Source organism: Urocampus carinirostris, chromosome 19, assembly GCF_059441175.1.
Source record: "Urocampus carinirostris isolate Australia breed hairy pipefish chromosome 19, RoL_Ucar_1.0, whole genome shotgun sequence".
In the NCBI taxonomy this organism is placed as follows: Eukaryota; Metazoa; Chordata; class Actinopteri; order Syngnathiformes; family Syngnathidae; genus Urocampus; species Urocampus carinirostris.
In genome coordinates, this window is record NC_142367.1 from 19,172,483 (window position 1) to 19,196,084 (window position 23,602).

At 40.5% G+C, this 23,602-nt stretch overlaps 3 protein-coding genes across 5 annotated transcripts; 2 read left to right on the forward strand and 1 right to left on the reverse strand.

Moving 5' to 3' along the window:
- Positions 1–229: 229 nt before the first annotated feature.
- Positions 230–15,236, reverse strand: lrrc45 (leucine rich repeat containing 45). 3 transcript variants are annotated; one of them, XM_088323291.1, is made up of 19 exons: positions 15,127–15,236; positions 13,771–13,869; positions 13,597–13,683; positions 13,356–13,417; positions 13,202–13,272; positions 12,938–13,116; positions 12,599–12,727; positions 12,420–12,532; positions 12,181–12,239; positions 11,990–12,067; positions 11,771–11,906; positions 11,617–11,694; positions 11,420–11,531; positions 11,284–11,354; positions 9,119–9,211; positions 8,898–8,990; positions 4,734–4,907; positions 4,415–4,562; positions 230–928 (listed from the first exon to the last, which is right to left on the reverse strand). In XM_088323291.1, exons 2-19 carry the CDS (start codon positions 13,814–13,816, stop codon positions 729–731), a joined length of 1,929 nt encoding a protein of 642 aa, XP_088179417.1. In that variant the 5' UTR covers positions 13,817–13,869; positions 15,127–15,236; the 3' UTR covers positions 230–728. The 3 variants fall into 3 exon arrangements, with proteins under 3 accessions (XP_088179417.1, XP_088179416.1, XP_088179415.1); XM_088323290.1 differs by having other exon boundaries at positions 11,990–12,061; positions 13,597–13,869; XM_088323289.1 differs by having other exon boundaries at positions 13,597–13,869.
- LOC148347612 (uncharacterized) lies at positions 6,692–7,693 on the forward strand. Its single transcript, XM_088324232.1, has one exon. The coding sequence runs from the start codon at positions 6,692–6,694 to the stop codon at positions 7,691–7,693; it is 1,002 nt and encodes a 333-aa protein (XP_088180358.1).
- A 213-nt stretch (positions 15,237–15,449) lies between the features above and the next one.
- On the forward strand, positions 15,450–21,615 carry trub1 (TruB pseudouridine (psi) synthase family member 1). Its single transcript, XM_088323681.1, has 8 exons — positions 15,450–15,641; positions 15,710–15,814; positions 15,906–15,961; positions 18,164–18,245; positions 18,335–18,407; positions 20,863–21,002; positions 21,086–21,142; positions 21,207–21,615. The coding sequence occupies exons 1-8, from the start codon at positions 15,497–15,499 to the stop codon at positions 21,368–21,370; spliced, it is 822 nt and encodes a 273-aa protein (XP_088179807.1). The 5' UTR covers positions 15,450–15,496; the 3' UTR covers positions 21,371–21,615.
- Positions 21,616–23,602: the final 1,987 nt, after the last annotated feature.

The window sequence follows — 23,602 nt, forward strand, 5'->3', positions numbered from 1 at the left end:
CTGTTGCTTATTATACGTATGAGTACTTTTTTTTTTTAAATAAACTCCCGTCAAAATATTGCTTAATCGCGTACACTATGAAATGATCAAAACAAGTATAAAATACGTCAGCTAATCCGAGTTTGAATCTGTAGTGACTTATCTTGATACCAGCAAAGATATTTGGTTCGTGAAACAAATGACGTAATGCATCAAACCCACTTCACACTCAACGGAGAGAAAGACGCAGTTCGGTTTACATTCATTTACTATGAAATAGGGTCTTAAAACATCCATCCATCCATTATCTGCACCGCTTATCCTCAGTAGGGTCGCGGAACAGTACCTACATTTTAAATACAATGCATGTTCGTACTTTAAACAGATTTGCAATTCAACAGACACGATGATAAAGCTGGCACAGTATAAAAGTTTGAAAAACGACCCCTGAACATATTCCTTGCTCCAAAATATATTATTTGCGTTGAAAACTGGTTTAAAAATGATGTACGACCACACCCGTTATCATCAAAAGACATCTCAACGTCTTGTGACTTCCACATGGATAAAAGCCTTGATGTTTTCATGGAATAGTAGGCTATGGTGGAGTCATCCAAGGTCTTTGATGGCATTGAGATGAAACATTTAAAGGGTAGGAACACTCAACAGTGTTTCAATTTCTCATGTTTTCATTTTTGATTTGGTCCACCAAGGCTCCAAATAGATGCTTGCATGATTTTGCATCCAAGTCACTTTTGGGGGCTACCGTACTTCGCCAGGGGGGATCCTTGTACGTAGGTGAGAATGGCGTTGTGTAGATATGTGGCTCTTTGAGCTTCGTCGTCCCTCATCCTTTTGATTTCCCCCTCTTTGAGTCGGAGCTTTTCCAGCAAAGAAGACATCTCGCTGTCTTTGTCCAGCAGCGCCTCTCGGTGGTTACTGCTCAATACTGCGTGACAGGGCATCAAATCACAAATTAGAACCAAATTAAAAACAAAACAAGTCCAAAAAATGTTAGAATAATATTAAACATAATATTTCGCCTTTCAAAGCGCCTTTTAGTACACCAAACATCGCTGTACATAGGAGTAGGACACAACAATAAACTAAGAGTAACGCAAGCAAGTAATCACGAGCCATTAAAACACATTAGAGATAAGAGGGGTGGTGTGTGAGGCTGATGGTCAGGAAAAGGCAAATCTGAAGAGGTCCAGATTTGAACGCGGACAGGGTTGCAGAATTCTGGAAGTAAGGAGGAAATGAGTTCCAGAGCTGGGGGACAGAACGGCTGAAAGCTCTGCTCCCCATGTAGCTGAGGCGGGCAGGGGGTATAGTGAGATGGAGGGAGGAAGATGATCTGAGGGTGAGGGATGGCATGGCAGGGTGAAGGAAGTCAGAGAGGTGTGTGTGTGGGGGGTGTAATTGATCTATGGTTGATTGGGAGGCAGTGGAGTTGCTGAAGAACAGGGGTGATGTAATGGCGAGAGGGGGTTTTGGTGATGATGCGTGCAGCAGAGTTTTGGACCAGCTGAAGTTTATGGAGGGACTTTTGAGGTAAACCGTAGAGGAGGGAATTGCAGTAATCGAGGCGTGAGGTGACAAGGCTATGGACGAGGATGGCTGTTGTGTTTGGGGAGAAGCAGGGGCGGAGACGGTTGATGGAGCGCAGGTGGAAGTAGGCTGAACTTCTGATGTTATTTATATGAGAGTTAAAGGAAAGTGTGCCAACGAGGATGACATCCAGACTCTTGACCAGAGGGGAGGAAAAAACTGAGGAATTGTCAACAGAAAGAGAGAAGGAGTCAACTTTAGAGAGGGTGGATTTGGTGCCAATGAGAAATAATTCCGTTTTATTGGTGTACAGTTTTAGGAAGTTGACGGTGAACCATGATTCTATTTCAGAGAGGCAAGAGTTAGGGTCAGGTGGTGGGAGTATCGAGTTGGGTTTGCAGGAAAGGTAAAGCTGGGTGTCATCCGCGAAGCAGTGGAAGGAAATATTGAATTTCCTGAAGATATGGCCTAGGGGGGAAGATAGATTATAAAGAGGAGGGGCCCCAGGACAGCACCCTGGGGAACACCTAAGGAGAAGAGAGAGGTCAGCGAAGAGGGACTTGAGTTGAATGAATTGAGTGCGGCCAGAGAGATACGAGTGAAACCATTAGAGGGGTGTGTGGGACAGACCAAGTGAAGAGAGTCTGCTTAGAAGGGTGGAATGGAAAATCGTGTGTTAACATAAAATGTCCATGAAGGAATAGGAAGAAGCATATTCTTTTTTAATCCAACCCCCTCAACCTTTTTAATAATTGTGTCTTACGGCTAGATCTCTGGTGTATTCACATGTAACAAACACTTTATGAACATACATATTTACATAGGTTACTTCATCATTATCATCACCATTATCATCAATGCTGTCTCCATACCATTTCAGCATACTGTATAATAAGAGTATCTATTATAATAATGAGCATTTTCATTGGTGCTCATGGTGACAATTGACTGTTTTGTGGTGTAGTATCTTGCTGCTAAAGGGGGTCCACACAGAATGCTAAATATGGCGAAATTAGAGAACAATATAATAAATACAATGCATTATTGGTTAAAATAATTGGGCTTCATTAATAATCTAACTGCTTTTAGACTGCACCGTCCGTTTTCACCGCTAGGTCTAGATATGGTTTGTGAGAACCAAAGACTATCACTTTAGGATGGATGTTTGCAGGTTAATTAATTAACAATTACTATTTGTTACTAAACTAATATAATTATCATTGGAATAGAAAATGTTAGTATCATCTGCAAATATAACATATTTTAATAATTTTGAAACATTAAAGAAAACAGAGAAAAATCTGACATTTTTCTATATTACGCGACTATGTTTGCATTCACATGCAGGCAATAATCCGATTGGAAATGGAATATTAGAATTCTAGAGCAATCCAAATGAATGCTTTACATGTCTAGTGACAAACGAATAACCCCGTCTATACATAATAGACGCTATTTCTGCATGTAATGATTTTGTTCATGTCACCAAATTCCACAAAGTAGCGGGTTTCCCTCTGTGCCCCGAAAGTGCTGCGACTAGTGTGTTTACACAATGTAATCATTGGTGGCTAGATGGATACACCGGTAGCATTTTCCCTGTAGGGGGCGGAAAATAAAAATAAAAGGAGAAATCAATCATTACACAAGGTTTTTTTTAGCAAGTAAGCCAGGTTTTTGAGTGGATCAAGTCCTAAATCCATCGGAGTATAAAAATATCCAGGCTGAGAGAAACTAAACGCGCACAAGAGCAATAGGAATACTCCCAGTCGTTAGTGCATTTAGATAATCGGAATAATGGCAATACAGACCATTCGCCGTACGAAAAACATTAGATACTAAATTTATTTTCGGGATGTCGAAAAATATCCGGACATTGCTGTAAGCCAGATTTTGTATTGTGTGCACCTTTTTCCGAGTAAAGGACAGTACTGTAGCGCTTCTTTCCGCCGCTACCGGCGTGTGGCGCTGTGAGAGCTCACCCAGCATCCACCCCGAAGAAGAAATCCAGCTTCCCTTTCCTAGTTCGTGTGTAAACATTCTATACTGTATCTCCAGCGCGCTAAGAACTTTGACGTTTTTATTGTTTAATATCTCGTGCATCCATTCAATATGGTTGGTGTTACGTGTAAAGAAGAGGCGAGACGTTTTATTTGAAATGAAAGTGGAATAAGAAAGATTGATGCGGTTGAGAAAATGGTAGGATCGCTTTTTTTTTCGTCCACTCTCTACCACGGAGGAGAACATTTTGAAGCCCATCTTCCAAATTTAAGTTAAACTCAACTTTATCTGTCTTTATAGAGCATAATATTTCATTAAATGCTTTTTTTAAGTACAAAACAATACAGGTTACTTATACAAACCTTAAACATACATTCCATGCAAAATATAGCACTGAAGCAACTTAAGAACAAATTCAACGATCGTCCGGAACCTTTCATGTTCGTAAGTATGGCAGCGTCTGTATTCAGTTTCCAATACATAGAGACACTACTGCTTTACGCATTCGACTACCACTTTTCGCCCCTTTAAAACACAGACTGATTTTTTATTTTTATTTTTTCACCATAAGAAAAACCTTGACTCGAGAGAAGTATTTTATTAAGTCTACAGCTGCTTCATTTGAAGCAAGACTAAGAATTTGTGCGTGAATAAATCGCTCCAACGATCACATCCGATTTCCGCTTTGGTAAAAATTTGCCACTTCTGGAGACGGATCGTGTTTTGTGCATAAAAATAGAGTGTGCGATAACGTCCAACCCTATTTCATGTCAAAAGGTTGGTATTGATGGTTTCTAATCGCCTGCATGTAAATGTAACGAGTGATTGGATTGTCATCAAATTTGACTATACTCTCAATTATAGAGAAAAGGGCAGTAACCGAAACCTTTCATTTCTCTTTCCAGGGCACAGATCTTCTCTTTGAGGCCTCCTTGTGCAATCCTCTCAGCCTCCAGGTGACCGATCTGTTCCTGGAGCTCCACCCTCACCCTGCTCACCTCAGCCACCTTCTCTTGGTCTTTCCCCGTCAGTTCCTGTAATAGGAAATTCCAAGTAGATTTTTGCATATCTTACGGTGAGCTTCATTGAATCACTTTATTGCATCGATAAGATGTTTTGACTGTTTTTTTGTTGTCGTAAATGGTTCCACCTTTTGTTTTTTAAAACCGACTGAGCTCCATTTAAGAGTTGTTTGTTGCGCAAACCTGCTGTAGCTCCTCAATTCTGCGACGCAGGGAGTCGGCCTCGATGCTCAGTTGACTGTTCTTGGCCTGTTGCTCCGAGATGATCTGCTTCTGTTGTGAAACGTGCAGCTGGACCTCCTGCATGGAGGTCCGGGTCACACGAAGCTTCTCCTCCAACGCTGTCACGCGTTCATGCTGTGCAACAAAAAAAAAAAAATGAAGTATAATTTATTACAAATTAATCATTTCTATTAGTAAGCTGTATATTGTGTATGCAGTAGATACCTAGGATACGGCATCCGAATAGTACAATGTTTTCACTTTATGATGTGGAATCCGTTTTTTTGGCCCCTCTTTGCAGCATTTTCCACACTATAAACTTTTCTGTGTTCATGTGTATGACGAGTTATGTCTTTAAGATGCCTGTCTACTATTGGTCGATGTTAAATCAAATGCTGGTCAGATTTTGGTTTGCGTCATGGCATCAATACATCTTCTCCATAGGCTAAACTTCCACCCACAATGCCTTTCCTTTTCTTTATTCTCTCTCTTCCTACTGTATTTTCGTGAAGTCATGCTTAAGGGAGAAAAAAAACATGATAACCATGGAAACAAAGCTTGCGACTATCGAGAAATAATTACACAAGTGCAAAAATCGATACCCTCGCTAAATGGCATGGCCAGGTTCCGGAGTGTCATGTCTAATCTTGTAAACTCTGTTCACAACTTTGTCATTGATAACAATAAAAACAATTATAATTCTAATAATCAATCGGCGATTGGGACAATTATCAAAATAGAGAGGAGATAAGCCATTAATATCCTCGCAATTGGAAGTTTTTAAAATCAGTCTCATGTTTAATGTGCTGTTGCCATCTGTTCCCCCACTGCATCCACCCTACTCCACTCAATAGCTCAAGTCAGATCACACTTAAGGTAAATGTGTTTCATTTTTTTTAATTTAAAGTTATTTCATGGGCAGCACGGCAGCGCAGTGTTTAGCGCGTGTGCGGCACAGTTCTGAGGTCATGAGATTTAAAAGAAACAATTGTGCATAGTTCCGTTTTACTTGATTGATCTGCAAATTATCTGCAATGTATTGACATATTAAAAGTACACTTATTGTTCTCGTTTTTATTCTTATTCTTTCACCAATTTCATGCTACACTAACAAAAACTGCGGTGACCAGCATAAAGTCACCATGAAACCCCCTCGTTTTCCTCCTACCTAATGTGTTTCACGGCCTTAGCAGTAGATAGGCTACCTACATACATGCACTTACAGTAGGGTGGTCCTTATTTTTCGACTTTTAAAATTTCATGCTCTGACCCCTTGAATATGTTCCAATATATACAAAACGTAATTAGGCAAAGTTTCATCAAAATCAAAGGATATTTAGAGGTGGCTCAAGGCCTCTGAAATTTTGGTATGAAAAATAAGGATTTTTCGCACATTATATCAGACCTAGTGTACAAAGTTACTGGCACAATAAATAATTGTTCAATAATAAAACTGCATAAATACATGTCAACGAAATACTTATCTGACCACACCAGTAAATAATTTTGACTGTCTTTCGGATTTCAAGGAGAACAATTGTCACAAAATGGATTGGGATTATTGTGGCATTCGTTTTGACTGGCTTTCTATTATCGATTAGTATCACAGTGCCTTAGTGGTTTCAGATATTCACCACACTGAGTTCTGATTGTCAAACGTGTCACAAAAATCAAGATGGCTTCATCGAAGAGATCAAAAAAATATCTTCTGCCTCATGAAGAGGATATAACAGGGTGTAAACTACCTTCGATTCAACAAGTTTTGGGTTATTTTTTGTATCGACACATCGAATGCAAAGAGACTATCAGAGTTGCAGCAACAGCCAGTGTAGAGAAATTGACATCTTTCTGGCTCAGAGCACGGATTCCTGTACGTCACACACAAGACATGGTGAAAAAAGTTGAGAAACTGGACGTGCATGGGATCGTCTTCTAGTCCAGAAATCCAAATCTTCAAGCGATTTAAAACGCAATGGAGCTTCATCGACTCCAGTGACTTTCAGAATGCAAACAGTGATGAGTACACCAGACAGAACATCGCAGATGTTAGAGACAGCCTCAACGGTTTCATTTCTGAAACCCTTCAAGCGAACCAACCAAGAGACGACTACCGGGAGTTGCTCGAGCTTGTCCTTGTCTATCTCGGAGGCATACCTGAGCGAGAAGTGAAGTTTATGGCACCAGGGGCGATGCATCAGGCGAGATGGATGGCCAAGGTGATATATTCATTCAAGGTGTGGATGTTTCGACACCAGTTCCGACTGACTGCCCGTGAGGAAAAAGGTCTTCGTGACGTGTGTCTTTTCTATGCTAGGATATATGTTAGGGCTTGGTTCCTGTGTCCTGTGGCAGCCAGCGCTCCTCGCCATGATCTCGCTTTTCTAAAGGACCTGGTGAACTATGGGAACATCAACGAAGCCCTCTCTCAAGCGACAAGCAAAAAGTTTGCAACTCATCTCTGGTATCTTTCTGAAGTCCTTGTTGGCTTGTCCCTTTTTGATCCCGACGTATCGCATGAAACGAAAACTGACATCTTGAGTGCCATGAAGTCAAACCCAGGAGCGGAAGAACCAGAAGTTAAAGGCCAGGTGGATCTGAAGTGCGTCAATGACAAGAAACTCGCAGATTTTGCAACCACTAATACCATCAAGCTGCTGCAGCTTCTCGAGATCTCCACCAGCTTCTTGGATGCAGAACCGACCACATGGAATGGCCGCATTGATTATAGAGAGGCATGTGACAAGGTGAAAGCATTGTCTGTCATCAATGACCACGCAGAGCGAGGCGTCGCACTGATTCAAAACTTCAATGGTCGTCTCACCCACAATGAAGAACAATTACAGTACCTGTTACTGGTGGTTGTAGAACATCGCAAAAGGTTCCCGAATACTCAAAAACAGACCATCGTGAATCAGAAATGAACACTTTGTGAACATACACAACATTTGATGATAGGCTATGTTACAATGATAAACTTAATGATTCGTTGAGGTAATTGCTGAACTGAGAGCAAATGCATTGTTTTTCCAAAGACAATCGGCCTGTTTTATGTGAACTCTGAACTGGTGATTTGGAAATTATTATTCGACTATTACTCGGTAGACTGTTTGGTGTTGGCTTGGTTCTATTTTCACTTATCATATTGTTTTTGTACTGTATGCACATCAAACTGTAAGATTTGTTTTCACACTGTTTTGCATAATGCACATGATCTGTGTTGGTGAAGTTGCAAATTTAGTTCATTTTATTGACGCCCAAATTTGGATGTTATTTGGAAATGCCGATCACGCACAGTGAATGACACCTCGAAAGGGTGGTGGCTGTTGAGGTAAAAATAAATACAATATTGTTATATTTACTTGTAACTTTTCTTGTGTTACAATTATAAGCAATGGACTGAAATTGGATGTTCTAAAACGCCGTACACATAGGGTTAAGATTTCCGTTTTTTCTCGAAAATTGCCAAAATTTTACCATTTTGGGAAATTTCAAAGTCGTTGAGCTACCTCTAAATATTATCCAAATTGTTCAAAATTGCACACAGTGTGTTTTTATCAATATAAGAACATATGCGGGGGGTCAGAGCCCAATATTTCCCCCAAAAAAATTTCGACCCCCATTAAGGACCACCCTAACTTACAGTCATATAATCCCATATGCATACTTCCTGTGTAGAGTTTGCATATTATCCCCGTACATGCATGTAAGATTAATTGGCCGGTCCAAATTGTCCCTAGGTGTGAATGAGCGAGTGAGTTGTCCGTCTCTGACAGGCTGGCAACCGGTTCAGGGTGTCCCCTGCCCACTGCCCGAAAATGGACTCCAGCACTCCCGCGACCCTACTGAGGATAAGCGGTGCAGATAATGGATGGATAGTACTTACTTTGGACTATTTAGTTGTTTTAATTGATTTTTTTTTTTACCAGCGGTTCATAGCGAATTACCATAGGTTTCTATCCCGAACTATACGGGGATCTCTAGCTTAAAACTGATCAATGTCCTGTCCCAGGTGTCTATTGTATTATGAAAAAAAAGGATTGTGATTTTAAATTTTATCGATTTGACTCGCCTATTTCTCCCGTGATTGTAAGCTCATATTGAAAAAATGTAGCGGCGAAAGGTTACCTCTTCCTGGCGTATTTGAACGCGAACTTTACTCAGTTGTTCCTCGGCCTGGGTTCTCTCAGCCACGCACGCTGCTTTCGACTTGCTCAGGTCCTAAAGCAGAGGAGGCATAGCTCTCTCACGGGACTAGAAAAGTAATCAAGGGGACTTGGATTCCAACTTATGGGCTTCCATACACCAGCAAGCTTTGCATGGACGCTTGATAATGCATTAGGTCAAACCTCTTCTAGTTGAATCCGTTGACCTTCGAGTTTGAGGATGCGTTCCTGCAAGGCTTTCTCACTTTCCTCCAGGTGACGGTGAACATGGTCTACCTGAGTACGGGAGAAACCTTAATCAGTAATGTATGATTGCGGAGAAAAATAATAATACATTTAATTAAATGAAATTGACATTTAGTGTCTCTCATTGTGTGCTTTGTAACAGAAGTTAGATGTCAAATAAGATAAAAAATGACAGTATTTTACTCAATCACCGTCGCGAGTAGGTTAATGTTTTTCATAATGATACATTATGTCCTGTGCTGTCTCAATTTATTTATTTATTTTTTTCAGTTAGAGGCAGTTAGTATCCCAACATTTAGGTTCATGGTCTTGTCGTCTTGGCTCTTTTGATATGGTTCTAACCACAAGTGAGTACACACCCTACTTGTCTCGCTTTCATGTATTGTTGATTAAGAGCTTGTTACTGTTGCAAGATATTCTGTGCGGTATTTATTTCTTGTTTAGTACAGTTAAAGCTAAGAAAATGTTCCCACATTATATTTATTGGTCTTGTCGGCGTGGCACAGTCATTGTTGCTCTGTCAATCTGTGAAATATTTCTTATTATGTAGTAGTTTTATGCACAAGTGAGTATGTCCCCATTTTCTTTCCATTTGTGTTCTGTTCAGTTAAAACTAGTTGGTATTCCCATGCATTGTGTGTTCTCTCCCTTTCGTGTTTTGTTCACTTAACGCTAGTTTATGTGCCTGCGTTATATTTCTCGGTATCGTCGTCATGGCACTCTCACGGTTTTTCTGACAATGTGTGGGAATTTTTTTGGTTCCATCCTCTTTCATTTTTTGTTCCGTGAGAGCTGGTTTGTGTTAGAACATCATGTAGTTGTTTTATCTATGTTTGAGTATGTACCCTGTGACCTTGTCTCTTGTGTTTTAACTGAACTGGATGGTATTCCCAAACAGCCAGCATTCTATCACTTTCATGTTTCGTACAGTTAGAACGAGGTTATTGTTTCAACATTCTGTAGCAGGGATATGTAGTAGAGCCTGTATTACAGTTTTGCATATTGCCGGTAAAGGAATCTAATGTGAGGATGATGCAGACCGCTCAACTCTTAATCGGTCTGAGCCAAAGTTACGGAAAATCCTACCAGTCTGTTTAATTCCAAGCCTTGCCCAGGTAGGTTCTTAGGGCATATTTTCTCTCCTCTTGCGAGTTTTAACCAACATTCTATCTATCTATCTACATTGGTCATATCTCTCAAGAGGGGTGACCGACAACAAGACAAAACATACAATAATAAAGAAAATAAAATAAAATAAAAATAAAATAAAAAGGCAAAAAAAACACACACACATTTTTTTAAACCATGGCCAACCCAAAAGCCCAAACACCCAAACAAGTTGTGCACCTCGGCACCTAAGTTGGTCATGCTTTTGTCCCTGCAGATGAAACGGGACACGAGAAAACGGCCATGTCACTCGGGTCAGGGTGACACAAAACAATTCTGTTCAACAGCAGGGCCCGACAGCTTTCACTGGTTTACCCCTGCCGCATCATACGGGTGCCCTGCCCATCCCTTAGAACGCGTCCAAACATCCCACTATCCTTTTACAACACCTCTCCACTCATTCCTATCACCAACAAGAGCTCTAGCATCCACTAGATTTCGACCTCTTTCTTGCAGTGCACTCATAACACCATCCATCTACGTCAATCGCGGCCTTCCTCTTGGTGTCCTTCCATTTACTTTTGCTCTGTAGATCCTCTTCAACATTAGCTCCTAATCCATCCTCTCCATGTGTCCAAACCGACCGAGTACTCTCTTATCCACACACTTGCTCAGTTCCACTACTACTCCAGTTCTGTCTCTCACAGTTTCATCTCTTAATCTATCCAATCTTGTCATTCCTAACATACTCCTCAAACACTTTATCTCAAAAACATTTACATTAACCAACATAAGCCGACCTTTTTTAAGGTTGCCAACCGCGATCCACAATCTAAATACATTAACGCCTCCGCAGTAAATGTTACAGTATTTAACTGCAAAGTTATATAAGTGTAAAATGTTGTCACCCTCGATTCATTACACTTAAACGTTGTAAAAAAAACAAGCAAATAGTGTATTTTTAATGCAGAAAATACAGCAATTTGTAATCGCACCTCTCTCTGTCGCAAGTGGTTGACATCCTCCATTCCTTGCTTGAAGCGGCGCTTCTCCATTTCCAGGCGGTCTGTGAGAGGTCAAGACAGAATCCATATTTTCGTGATGTGACGGCGGAGCCGTTGAATGGTTTACCTTCTGCTTGAGCTAATTTGAGCTTGAGTTCTGCTGTGCTATTGGTCAATTCTTGCTTCAGCTCAAAAAGCTGCTGCTGCTGTGACTTGCACTTGCGCTCCGCCTCCTCCACCTAACGCAAAATCATCAGAACAATATAAGTCTGCCTACTGGTAAAACGGAGACGTGTCTCTCTAAAAAACAAACAATTGTATTACCTTGTTCTTTAGCAGGACGTTGGTGTCAGTCATGTTTTGGATCTCCCTAAGAAGCTTTCCTTCTCTGGAAACTAAGTCCTGGAGCATCAGACAAAAAATATCAGAATCCAAAGTTTTACTAGCACAATTCAGTCCGGCTTTGTCGTCTTGGCACCTCTTGCGCTTTTTTCTTATCTCTGCTGTGGCTCTCGAGTAGCTGTTCCTTCTCGACCTTAAGCCTCGCAATCAGCTCAGCCAAGCTGTGGTTCTTCTGGTTGGAGAGTGCGAGGGCGGCCTCCGTCATTTGTACTCTGAGCACCGATTCAAATAAGGCAGATACATAAACAGCATTTTTTGTTTTGTTTCGTCATGTTGGAATGAAAGGACACTTTACTTGGCAGTGAGAGAATTGACTGCAGACTTCCTTTCATTTAGAGCTTCCTGGAGTTGACCAATCTGTATGGAACTGGACCTCAAGTCAAACAAAAGAGAGAACTATGCTGTCATGTTTAATTTTCAAGACATGACTTAAAACGTTTCTGAAATGTTCTGTGAAAATAAATAAGGCCCAACTGATCTTCTCACCGGTTTGACACTCCCATCTCCTCTCGCTGCCTGTCGATGGTCACCATCAAATTCTGGAACTGAAAAAAGTGCAGGACAAATTATTAAAAAACTACTGTCTAAAGATAAAGTATTAAAATGACACTGTAACTCATTCACAACCACCCTTAAATAATCCAATCTTTGATGTCTATAGTCGTTAACAGCAGCAAATGAGAGGCAAAATTAACATGTTGGTTGTTTCAGAGGAGGTCGGCTACCTGCCGTCCTTTCTCCTGCTTAAGGTTCTGAATCTCCTTGGTCAGGACTTGGGTTCTGCTGTGGCTCTCTCTTAAGGTGGACTGACGATCTGTGTTGCGTCCGACGACTTGCTCTGAGGTGTAACAGACACAATGTAGGCGGTACATGCCAGAAACAGAAGGACGGCGCCCACAATTACCGAGCGCTTTGAGTGTATCGCTGGGTATGTTGTTCCCGGCCAGCTCTAACTGCTCAAGGTTCTGGTTGCTTTGCAGGGCTTCCAGCAGGCACCTGCCCCCTAGGAGACCCACGTTGTTCCACCTCAGATCTGACAACAGACAACCCAAAACAATAGAGTTGGCAAATCCCCTTTTGAGGATAGCTTCTATAAATACTGTCGTGGACATATTCCCCAATCTGACTATTTGTAAAGCGTTTGTCACAGACCTAGTGTTGTTTTGCATTCTTTATGATCTTGTAATGCTATCCAGATTGTCATTATTCTTTGTATTTATTGATGTAAAAACACGGGACTCACCAAGTACTTTAAGGCTGCTGTTTCTTCTGAGCGTCTGAGCAAGCGCTGCCATTTCTTGATGGTTGATCTGATTGTTGCGCAGGTCAAGATGCGTCAGCGTCGTGTTGGAAGCCAAACCCTCGCAAAAAACAGCGAAGGCTTCGTCCCAAATTCCCAAAGCGTTCCAATCTAGCACTAGCCTGCAAGCAATATGTTGAGGGGACAACATTGATCATTGTATTAGTCAGTTTTACACATGTTACTGTTTTTAAAAACAGTCCTCACCGAATGAGCGTATGATTACGAGCCAATAACTTTCCCAAAGCTTCAGCCCCTGTAGATTTCAGGTTATTTCCCTGCTCGGGTTTTGCATGGAAATTAATTGAAAATTAAACAAACACAGCAATAAGAGTCAATACTTTCATTTGACAAGGGATACCTTTAAATCCAAGACTTTCACAGTTGTATTGTAAAAAAGACCGTTCAAGAAAACTTTGGCCCCTAAGAGTCAAGACACAAGGAGGGAAAAATAAACATTTTAGCATTAGAGATCAGTAAAATCCATGCTTAATAAGGTTGAAGTCTGGAAATTGACTTCCCTCGTACTGTTTTAGCAGTGACTGTGTTGTTAGCAAGAGAAAAAAAACATAAGGCAACTTTGCTCAGTGTCTTTAACTCACCTTCGTCACCAAGCATGCAGTCACTGAGTGACACCTCAGTAAAGAAAGTGTCCTTTTGAAAAACCCGGCCAAGGAGTGCGCATGTATCTGTGGAGAGACTCAGGCCGCTCAGGTCTAGTCGGGGAGACCTACATTGCTGTATTTTGAGCAGGACGCTCTCTTGGGGATCAAAACCTCTTTCTTGGCACAGGTCTGAGTAAGCCTGGCAGAATTCTTCCATCCTGGGGAGCACTCTTCTGCTTGGCCCTCTACTTCTTCATATCCTCAACAAAACTAAGAAAAAGACACAAGATTTGTTGATGATGGGTAAATCTGAAAACGTTTTCTTTGAATCATAAAATCCAGCTCGGTGGCCTTGGGGTAGAGCCCGCCCTGAGACTGGGAGGTCGCTGGTTCAATCCTCGGCCGGGTCATACCTAAGACTTACAACATTGGTACTCATTGCCTCCCTGCTTCGCGCTCGGCATTAAGGGTTGGAATTGGGGGGTTTGGTCACCTAATGACTCTCAACACATCAGTTGGGTTAGGCGAGGGGGCTGGGAATCCCCTCCTCTGTATCGATTTCCCAGAAAGAGTCAGAAAAAGACTCTAGCCACCTCCCACTAGGGGGGCATGGCTCTGGTATATATAATATATATATATATATATATATATATAAAATAAAATCAGGCAACCAGTTCAGGGTGTCCCCTGCCCACTGATTGCTGGGATGGGCTCCAGCACCCCCGCGACCCTACTGAGGATAAGCGGTGCAGCTAATGAGATGAGATGAGATCTAATAAAATCTGGGCAACACGGCAGCGCAGTGGTTAGCGCTTGTGCGGCACAGTTCATGTCATGGGAACCTCCTGCGTGGGTTCAAATCCAGCTCCAGACTTCCTGTGCGGAGTTTCAGGTGAATTGGCCGGTCCAAATTGTCCCTAGGTGTGAATGAGCGAGTGAGTTGTCTGTCCCCGTGTGCCCACGATTGGCTGGCAACCAGTTCAGGGTGTCCCCTGCCCACTGCCCGGAGATGGCTGGAATGGGCTCCAGCCCCCCCCACTCCCCGCGACCCTATTGAGGATAAGCGGTACGGCTAATAAGATGAGATAATAAAATCCACCATAAAACGCAAAGATTCAAAAGGACAATTGAGTTAGATTATTTTTAAATAATATACTTATTTATTTAGTACTGGTGTTGTAAAATATTGAACATAAGAAAGAATGAAAAAAGGCTTGTTAACGCTAACTTCTGCTCTCAGAGAGGAGTTTTTAACGGTCCTAACTGTCACTTGCACATGACATAAACAAAAGTTGTTTTTTTGTTAAGAAATAAGGTTTTTTTGTTCAAATTGTGAGAGTGGATCGACGCTGGCTCTGTCATTACAATCCTTTTCCAACACAATTTTCATTTCCACTGATTTGAATGCTCCCCTACTACGCTCTGGCCAGACACGTTATGCCTATGAAATAGTTTAAAAAAAAATAGACCCGTTAGTGATTACACGAGTTCACACTACCTTTTATAAAACTCGACATAAGTACAAACCTTGGAAACGTGATTCCTGCATATTAAACACCAAACCGTTGACAAGAAAAAGAAACAGAAAGAGGAGTAAGTAACAAGGAAGTCCTATTGTGATTGTTTGGGAGGATGGCATGATGCATTATGGTCAATGTAGTCTTATAATCAATTCACTAAAACATACACACCTTTTGGTTCTGTTTCCACAAGCGCATATTCTGGTAAATAATTCAATTTTAATATGCTTTCCTTTGAAATAATTCATACGATTTCATTAAATTTCAGGTAGTTTACGTCAAATATTACGTGAAATGTTTTTTTCTTTTACAACCAGCAGAGGGTAGTCATCCGGTTATGGTTTTCTAAAACCAACGAAGAAGATTAAACAGAAAGCATGGCTGCGAGTAGCACAGTTGCAACACCCGTCAAAAGTTCTCTAACAAAACTGCAGTCATTGAATGGGCTGTTTGCTATTTATAAAAAGCAAGGGCCCACCTCTGCGGATGTTTTGAATAAACTCAAGGAAACCTTACTCAAAGGTAAAGCACGTCACATGTGCGCTTTGTTTACGGACACTAACCCAATTGCCTTGTATTCATTATCGCAGAAGCCGGTGAGAAGAACCCAGACCCAAACCCCAAGAAGAGAAAGAAACAGAGTCTGAAAATGGGTCACGGAGGAACGTTGGACAGTTCGGCAAGTGGTGTGCTGGGTATGTCCATTTCCCTCATTTTCACCACAGATTTATCAGGATTATTTTTTTTAAATAATATGAGACGATGTGCGTCATTCTCTTCTTGTAGTTGTTGGTGTTGGAAATGGCACAAAAATGCTCAGCACGATGTTAGCAGGTTCCAAGGTGAGTTATCTTAACAGGATAAAATCACATCAGGACAATAAATTATGGAGTGAAATTTGGAAAAAAAAGTGAACCTTTTGGTATGTCTCGTGGTTATGCATAAAATCTCCATCAAATGTTATCTGACCCTTGTCAAAATCACACAGATGAAAAGTCAAACATATAGCGAGAGAGAAGCAATTCAGTTGAGGACATTTATTACAAAGTTTCAAAATAAAGACAAAATCTGAAAGCACTCCGAACCAAATTATGGAGACGCGTTCTCCCTTAAAAAGGCATTGCGAGAATGTTTCGGCTCCTGTCTTATAGTGAAGAAGTTCTACATGCAGAATTTCAGACACTCAGAATTCAGACCTCATATTACAGAGCAAAAAAAGAACACCCTGTACAAGATTAGTCTTGTAGGTCAGTGTTTTTCAACCAGTGTGCCGTGAGACCTTGTCTAGTGTGCCGCTGGAATTTGCCCAATTTTATCTTTCCAAAGAAATCAGGCCATTATTCAGTATTTTACCTCCTGGCTTAAAGTCATGAATTGCAGCCTTAGTTAGATCATTCATGAGCACGCCAGTGTCTGAAATAACGTCTGCCCGGACGCCCGGGGAGTGCATATTATACGTCGGGCGTACAACTTACAAAACGTCTACGCCCGGATGGCCGACAACTTTTTCATGGGAAAAAAAAAGATTTTTTTTTTTTTTTCAAAACCAACGTTTGCTTTATTCCTATTTCGAAATCTTCGTTGGGTTTGGAAATTTCGGTTCGTTTGGCAATTTGCATACTCGACAGCCAATCAGAAGCCTGCATCGAATAACTTTGTTCTTCCGGACTCTCCCGAGCCTTATAAGGTCGTGCATTTGCATATAAATTTCCAAAGTAGAAGCACAGATAACAAGAAAAATTGAGAAGTGGTTAGGAATCAAGCCAAAACCTCAGCCCCAGAAGAAAGATTCAAAAGAAGTTAACAAAATTGATGACGATACAAAACGTAAACGTACATTAAAAGCATTGTGGAAAGAGGAGTTCACGTGGCTTGTAGCAGACGACGCAACACAAACATTGCATGAATGAAGATGAGTAAATACAGGTACACACTGATAGTAGTAGATTTATAATAAACTTAATTTTAAAGTTTTGTTCTGTTATATATTCTAATTATCAATCCTTAATACTTTGCAACAATGGGTTGTTTTGCGATTAGTTGTCTTATTGTGTTTCAAGTTGTGAAAAGTTGGGCAGGCAACTTTATGACTGGGCAGGCAACTTTTTAAGAGTTGTCTGCCCTGGTGGCCGCTAACTTTTTGTCACGAGTTTCAGACATTGAGTACGCGCTTGAATACATTCTTCTTTTTTGATCTTTTTTGGGGTTTTGGTTGGCGTTTGGACTGTTATTAAAACAGGCGTTCTTACATTTACCTTTTTCTTGCTGCACTAACAAAAACTGCGATTATAAGCATCAAGTCACTCTCCATATCCCCTTTCTTTGCTCCTACCTCATGTGTAGCAAGACCCAGAACAGCGTTGGTAAAAGTAAGATGAAAGCAGATAGGCGCAGTGGGAAAAAAATCTAAAGGCTGTTTGAACTCAGTTGAGCATTGTTTACACATACTTAATAAATATTCGTCTTTAAACTCTTTAAATTTAGTGTAACAATTTAAGTCACGCACCTGAGTTGTTTTGTGGCAGTGAAAATTCTGGAATTTCCAAAAGGTTCAGATAGTTTTTTTACACCACCATGTGTAGTCAATTGGGATGTTCACATTTGTGGTGTTAACTATAACGCCATGATAGGCTGCATATCCTGATGTGATACAATTATTTCAGGGATATTATTGTTTGACAACCCACAATATTATTTTTGTACACAAGGCCTGTCATATTTGAATGTTTTAGTATGTTTTGCTGATCTATCTGTGTACTATTTGCTCTCATGTAGGTTTTAGATCAGGGGATGGTGTCATAATAGTCGGTGGTTTGCAATAATCTGTGGTCTGTGCAGCCCTTTGAGACTCTGTGATTAAGGGCGTCACAAATAAACATGACTTGACTTATCATTATATCACTGGTATTGATATATTTACCCGATAAAATATCGTTTTGAATATTCCTTCAAATAAAACCGCAATCATCTCCAAGTAGCATCCTTTTAAGCGGGAACTACCGTATTTCCAAGATTAAAGTAGGCAGTTTTACTCTGTGTGTCAGAAATACCTCGCTGTAGCAGAGTTTGGAAAAGCCACGGACACTCTTGATGCTACCGGCAGCATTACCCAAGAGAAAGATTTTCGTAAGTATGAGTTCACTTGCAATGACAAGTTCTGATTTTATATTGCGAAGTTTCTGATCAAGTCTTATACCTGTTGTTTTTTTCCCCAGAACATATTACCAAATCGGATTTAGAGGAGAAGCTCAACAGTTTTGTTGGTGATATCATGCAAGTCCCCCCGCTGTAAGTTGACAGCATTGTCTTTCAGCTGATGTTCTGTATATGAATAGTCGCGTTCGTCTGCTCCATCAGGGGTAAAATCTAACCGAGTTAAAGGGTTAGGAAGGGCCTTGTGTCCCATGCATCTCCGGCTATTATCTCAGGATTTCTTTGAACCTGAGTTTTTAAGCATACTATAACCATTATTAAGCATATTGTCATTTGTGGCCATGAAAACATAAAATCCAAAATTCTGATCACTGCCTTGTCATGTAGTATTAGTATCTATTTAGGGGGCGGCAGTGGCTCAGGAGGTAGAGCGCTCGTCTTGGGATCAAGAGATCGCAGTTCGAATCCCGGCTCCTCCGTGTTACATGTCGAAGTGTCCTTGGGTAAGACACTGAACCCCTAATACCCCCAATAAGCAGGTTAGCGCCTTACATGGCTGCACGGCCGCTATTGGGAAATGTGAAGCACAATGTAAAGCGCTTTGGGAAGTCTTGACTTGAAAAGTGCTATATAAATGCAGATCATTTCATTTCATAGTATTATGAAATTTGCTGACTTTAATCCCAGTTGTTGCCTCAAGCCTTGAAGTAATACAGCCCAAGTTTGAAGTCAATCCAGTAAATCGTTAATGAAAATGGGGAAACAATGTGACTCACGTAAATGTCCGATATTTACCCCAAATTGGATGTTCAAAAAGTAATAATGAACTTCTTGTGCAATTTGGGAGATGACTTTACAGACGCCCCTACTTATGAACATTGGAGTTACGAACAACAGTACATAAGAAAAAAAAATTCGGGATATCAAAAAATATCGGGACATTGCTGTAAGTTAGATTTTGCATTGTGTGCACCTTTTTCCGAGTACAGGACAATACTGTAGTGCTTCTTTCCGCCGCTACCGGCGTGTGGCGCTGTGAGACATCACCCAGCATCCACCCCGAAGAAGAAATCCGCTTCTTCTTCCTAGTTCGCGTGTAAACATTACTATGTATCGTAATATAGTAATCTCGCGCATCCATTCAATATGGTTGATGTATAGTGTTAAGAAGAGGCGAGCTGTTTTTTTTTTTTTTTTTTAAATGAAAGTGGAATAAGAAAGCTTGATGCGGTTGAGAAAAAAGTCGGATCGCTTTTTTTTGGCCACTTTCTACCACCGAGGAGGAAGTCGCCTAACTCTTGAAGCCCATTTATCCTTATAGAGCATATTATTTTATGAAATGCCTATTTTTCAGTACAAAACAATACAGGTTACTTAAGCAAGCCTTAAACATATTCATATAACATACAAAATATAGCACTGAAGCAACTTCCGAACAAATTCAACATACGAACTGTCGTCGGGAACATATCTTGATTGTAAGTAGGGGAGCATCAGGAATAGAATTTCTCGCAGTTCTCAGGGTTCTAAACATGAGTGACGATTTTCGTTTTACTACTCCGGAGGCGCTATTAAGTCGTTATTTCACACTTTTCCATGTCTACTTCAGAATACGTATATTATCACCAGTTCTGAGGAGTCTATAGTTTTTGAGTATGTCTACTCGAAATCGCTTTAAATGAATAAAACTTAAAAACTATATTATGGGTTCAAAAGGGGTTCTCTGACCTTTTCTAAACTGAGAGCTACTTTTTGTTTAAAATTATCGCTAAGGGTATTCAGGTTTATATGCATTTCTAAATTAACAGCTTATCATGTTATTACCAGGGTTGGGTAGGGTTACTTTAACTGGATTACTTTCAATCACTTTTGGATTACTCCAATACCAAATATGCTAATAAAAGACAAAAGAAACTAAATATGAATGAAATGACTAAATTTTGTGCAGCCTTGGGGAGTAACGGAACACATGGAACGGCAAAAATGATGTTGGCAAGCTGTTTGGATTTATTTTCATTTTGTTTCTGTCGCATTTTATGTTCGTTTTGCCGGAGATCAAAGAGATCAAAGCCAGGAGAGAAAGCTTAGCGCGTGTTGTGAGTCATAATTGTATTCATATTTAGTTTCTTTTGTCTTTTATTAGCATATTTGGTATTGGAGTAATCCAAAAGTAATTGAAAGTAATCCAGTTAAAGTAACCCTACCCAACATTGGTTATTACCAGGTTAGTTCTTTTAAGTAGAGGCAAATAGACTAAGACAACCCCCCAAAAACACAATTTTACGAGAATATTACTATTTTCAGAACAGGTCCGCAGGCACTTCAGCTGTCCTTAGAGGGCGCCCCGGTGTTAGCAGGCATCACTTTGGAGAACCCTCGTTTAAAACAAGAGGTCGTCGCTGCGAGTTTGCTGTTCGGGCCCCCAAAACACTGCAATAAAACCAAACAGTATCACAATCTCCACCAGGGGGTGCTCAAAGTCTCGGCTCATTGCTTTAGTCTGACCGGAAACGTTGACCTCCTGCTAAGAAAATGTTGATTCAAATGTTCTTCAAAAGTAAGTGTGAGTGCTAAATTTTGAAACGTTCAGATACTCGGCACTGAAAAAAGATGGCCAGCGAATGTCTGTCCTGCTGAAAAAGGGTCACAAGGTGGAGGCCAAACCTGCCCGACCCGTCACGGTCTACAACTTGACTCTGCGGGAGTTCAAGCCCCCCCTGGTCACTATAGGTCGGTTCCTAATTTACATCAGGCTGTTTCATTGCTTACTTTAAAGAGAGCAAAGATGACCGACTTATCGTCTTCCCCGGCAGATATAGAATGCGGCGGCGGATTCTACGTGAGGAGCTTGGTGGACGACCTGGGAAAAGGTGGCGAGCGTTGAAAACGGCCGCCGCCCGACATTGTTTTGAGAAGGCCTTTTTTTGTTTGCAGCACTGGAATCGTGCGCTCACGTGAAGGAGCTGGTCCGCACCAAGCAGGGGCCCTTCACGCTAGAGGACCACGCCTTACATGAGGACCGCTGGATGCTGGAGCACGTTCTCACGTCGCTGCAGACCTGCGGCGAGGATGGTCCCGCCCCCTCGGGCCCGACTTGAGGGGGGAGAAAACCCATCGTTTTCCAGCTTTTTTCCTTTTTTTGTTGTGTATTTTGCAGACTCATCATTTTGCAGCATTCCAAAATAGTGTATTACTTAATGACGTGTGGTGGACTGCATTGTTCCATGTTCTTCATCATATTTCACTTCAATACACCATTGAGTGAGAATATTTTTATTTCCTGGCATTGTTATGAAGGTAAACATTTCCTTAAAATGAAATTATTATTTAATGCACAGAAATCCACATGCATTTTGACTGTTTTCTTTATCTGCAATCTAAAATTGAGGCAGGTTTGAAGCTTGAAAGTGTTAAAGCAGGAGTCCCCAAACGTTTTCCTGTGAGGGCCACATAACTTTTCCCTTCTCTGATGAGGGGCCGCAGTCAGTTTGTAACAGAAAAAGTGTGATGATTGCAGGAGTGCCTAAATGTAAAGATGTATTGTTTTCCAGAAAGCAAATAACCCTTTCTGGATTCTTCACATAACAAGTCAGAAAATAAATAACACTATTAATGAAATAAATAATAACCAAATAACTCTCTATAGGCTCTTCACAGAAAAAAGCCAGGAAATAAATAACACTATTTATGAGATAAATCATAACCGTCTCTGGGTTCATTTGTTTTATTTATATATATATATATATATATATATATATATATATATATATAGATATATATTGTTCTTGTTGTTTTACCTGCAAAATAGATGGTAAATGTCAGTCTCACACGACACCATTTACTTGTTAATATTAAGAGTGATTTATTGAACAAATCTCATTAAATTAAGTGAGGTCCCCTTTAACATATAAATACAAAATAACATTGCCATCAATTGGTACTTTTCAAGAATCATTTAAAAAAAACACCATATCTGTACCTTCCAAAACAACTCACTTTGTGTTATATGGTAACCAAATATACATATTAACATCACAGTACACTCTTAACCCAGCCCCGCATAACGTAGCATACCTCACTCTGTTGCTTATGCTAACGGACGACTCACTCGTATTTCACTTTTTTTAAACTTTACAGATATCACAAACAACCTTTACAAACATATTTCCACATATTATCCTCCTCACAGTAAGTGTGTTACCAGTATAAACATCTCACCTGCAAAATAGATGGTAAATGTCAGTCTCACACGACACCATTTACTTGTTGCCATTAAGAGTGATTTATTGAGCAAGTCTCACAAAATAACGTGAGGTACCGTGAGACTTGCCCCAAACACCCTTCTCTGACCTGTGAGACTATGTCATCTAGTGGTGATATACTGGTACTTCACTTTTTCTGCTTCACAAAACACCAAAATCCCAAAATATAACATTTTAACTAGTCAGCAACCCTTGTTACGCCGTATAAAATAGTTACTAATAGTTAATAATGAAAATAGTTCATAACTAAGGAACATTTTAATGCAAAAGTCCAACTTTATTATCAAATACAAATACACATATAAGAAAAAAAAAATCAAAATGCCTTCTGGTATTTCTCAGGGGGCCGGACCAAATGTGGAGGCGGGCCGTAGTTTGGGGACCACTGTGTTAAAGGGACCATGTGTATTATTGAGCGCCCCCTAGAGGTACGAAAATCATTAATTTGTTCAAATGGATTCATTAAAAAATCTTGATTTAAGAAATAAGCCACATTTCATGAACTATGATATAAACATGTAATTGTTTTTTGACTTGAAGGTTGAATTTCGAGCGTAGAGGTCTGACATAATTATCGACCATCTTGCCACCACAGGTACCCCTAAACTTTAAAAATTCGGGGCAAAAAAATGAGAAGAAAATGATGCGTTTTGCTCACGTGAGTCTCTGGAGTTTGCATTCTTGCTTGTGCTTTTTAGAACACTACAGAAAAAAACTAGTGGTCAAATAACACACACTGTCCCTTTAAAGCAGGGGTGGGCAATTATTTGGAGACTCTGGCCGCATAGGCTTAGAAAATTTGGCCATGGAGCCAATCCTGGTGACCTACCCAATTTTTTTCCATCCATGAAAAAATATTTATGCAGACATCTTCATGTGTTATTTATATCAAACGACAGACTATTATTCCACCCACCCCTCATCTAAAACCTACATGAGGGCAAGGAAAAACTCAAAACCTTAGCATGAGGAAAATGAGGAACCCTGGAGAAGGCGCCGCACATGAGGTAGCACCCTCCAGGATGACCAGGCTTTAATGGATGTTGAATTACACAACAATGTTTCATT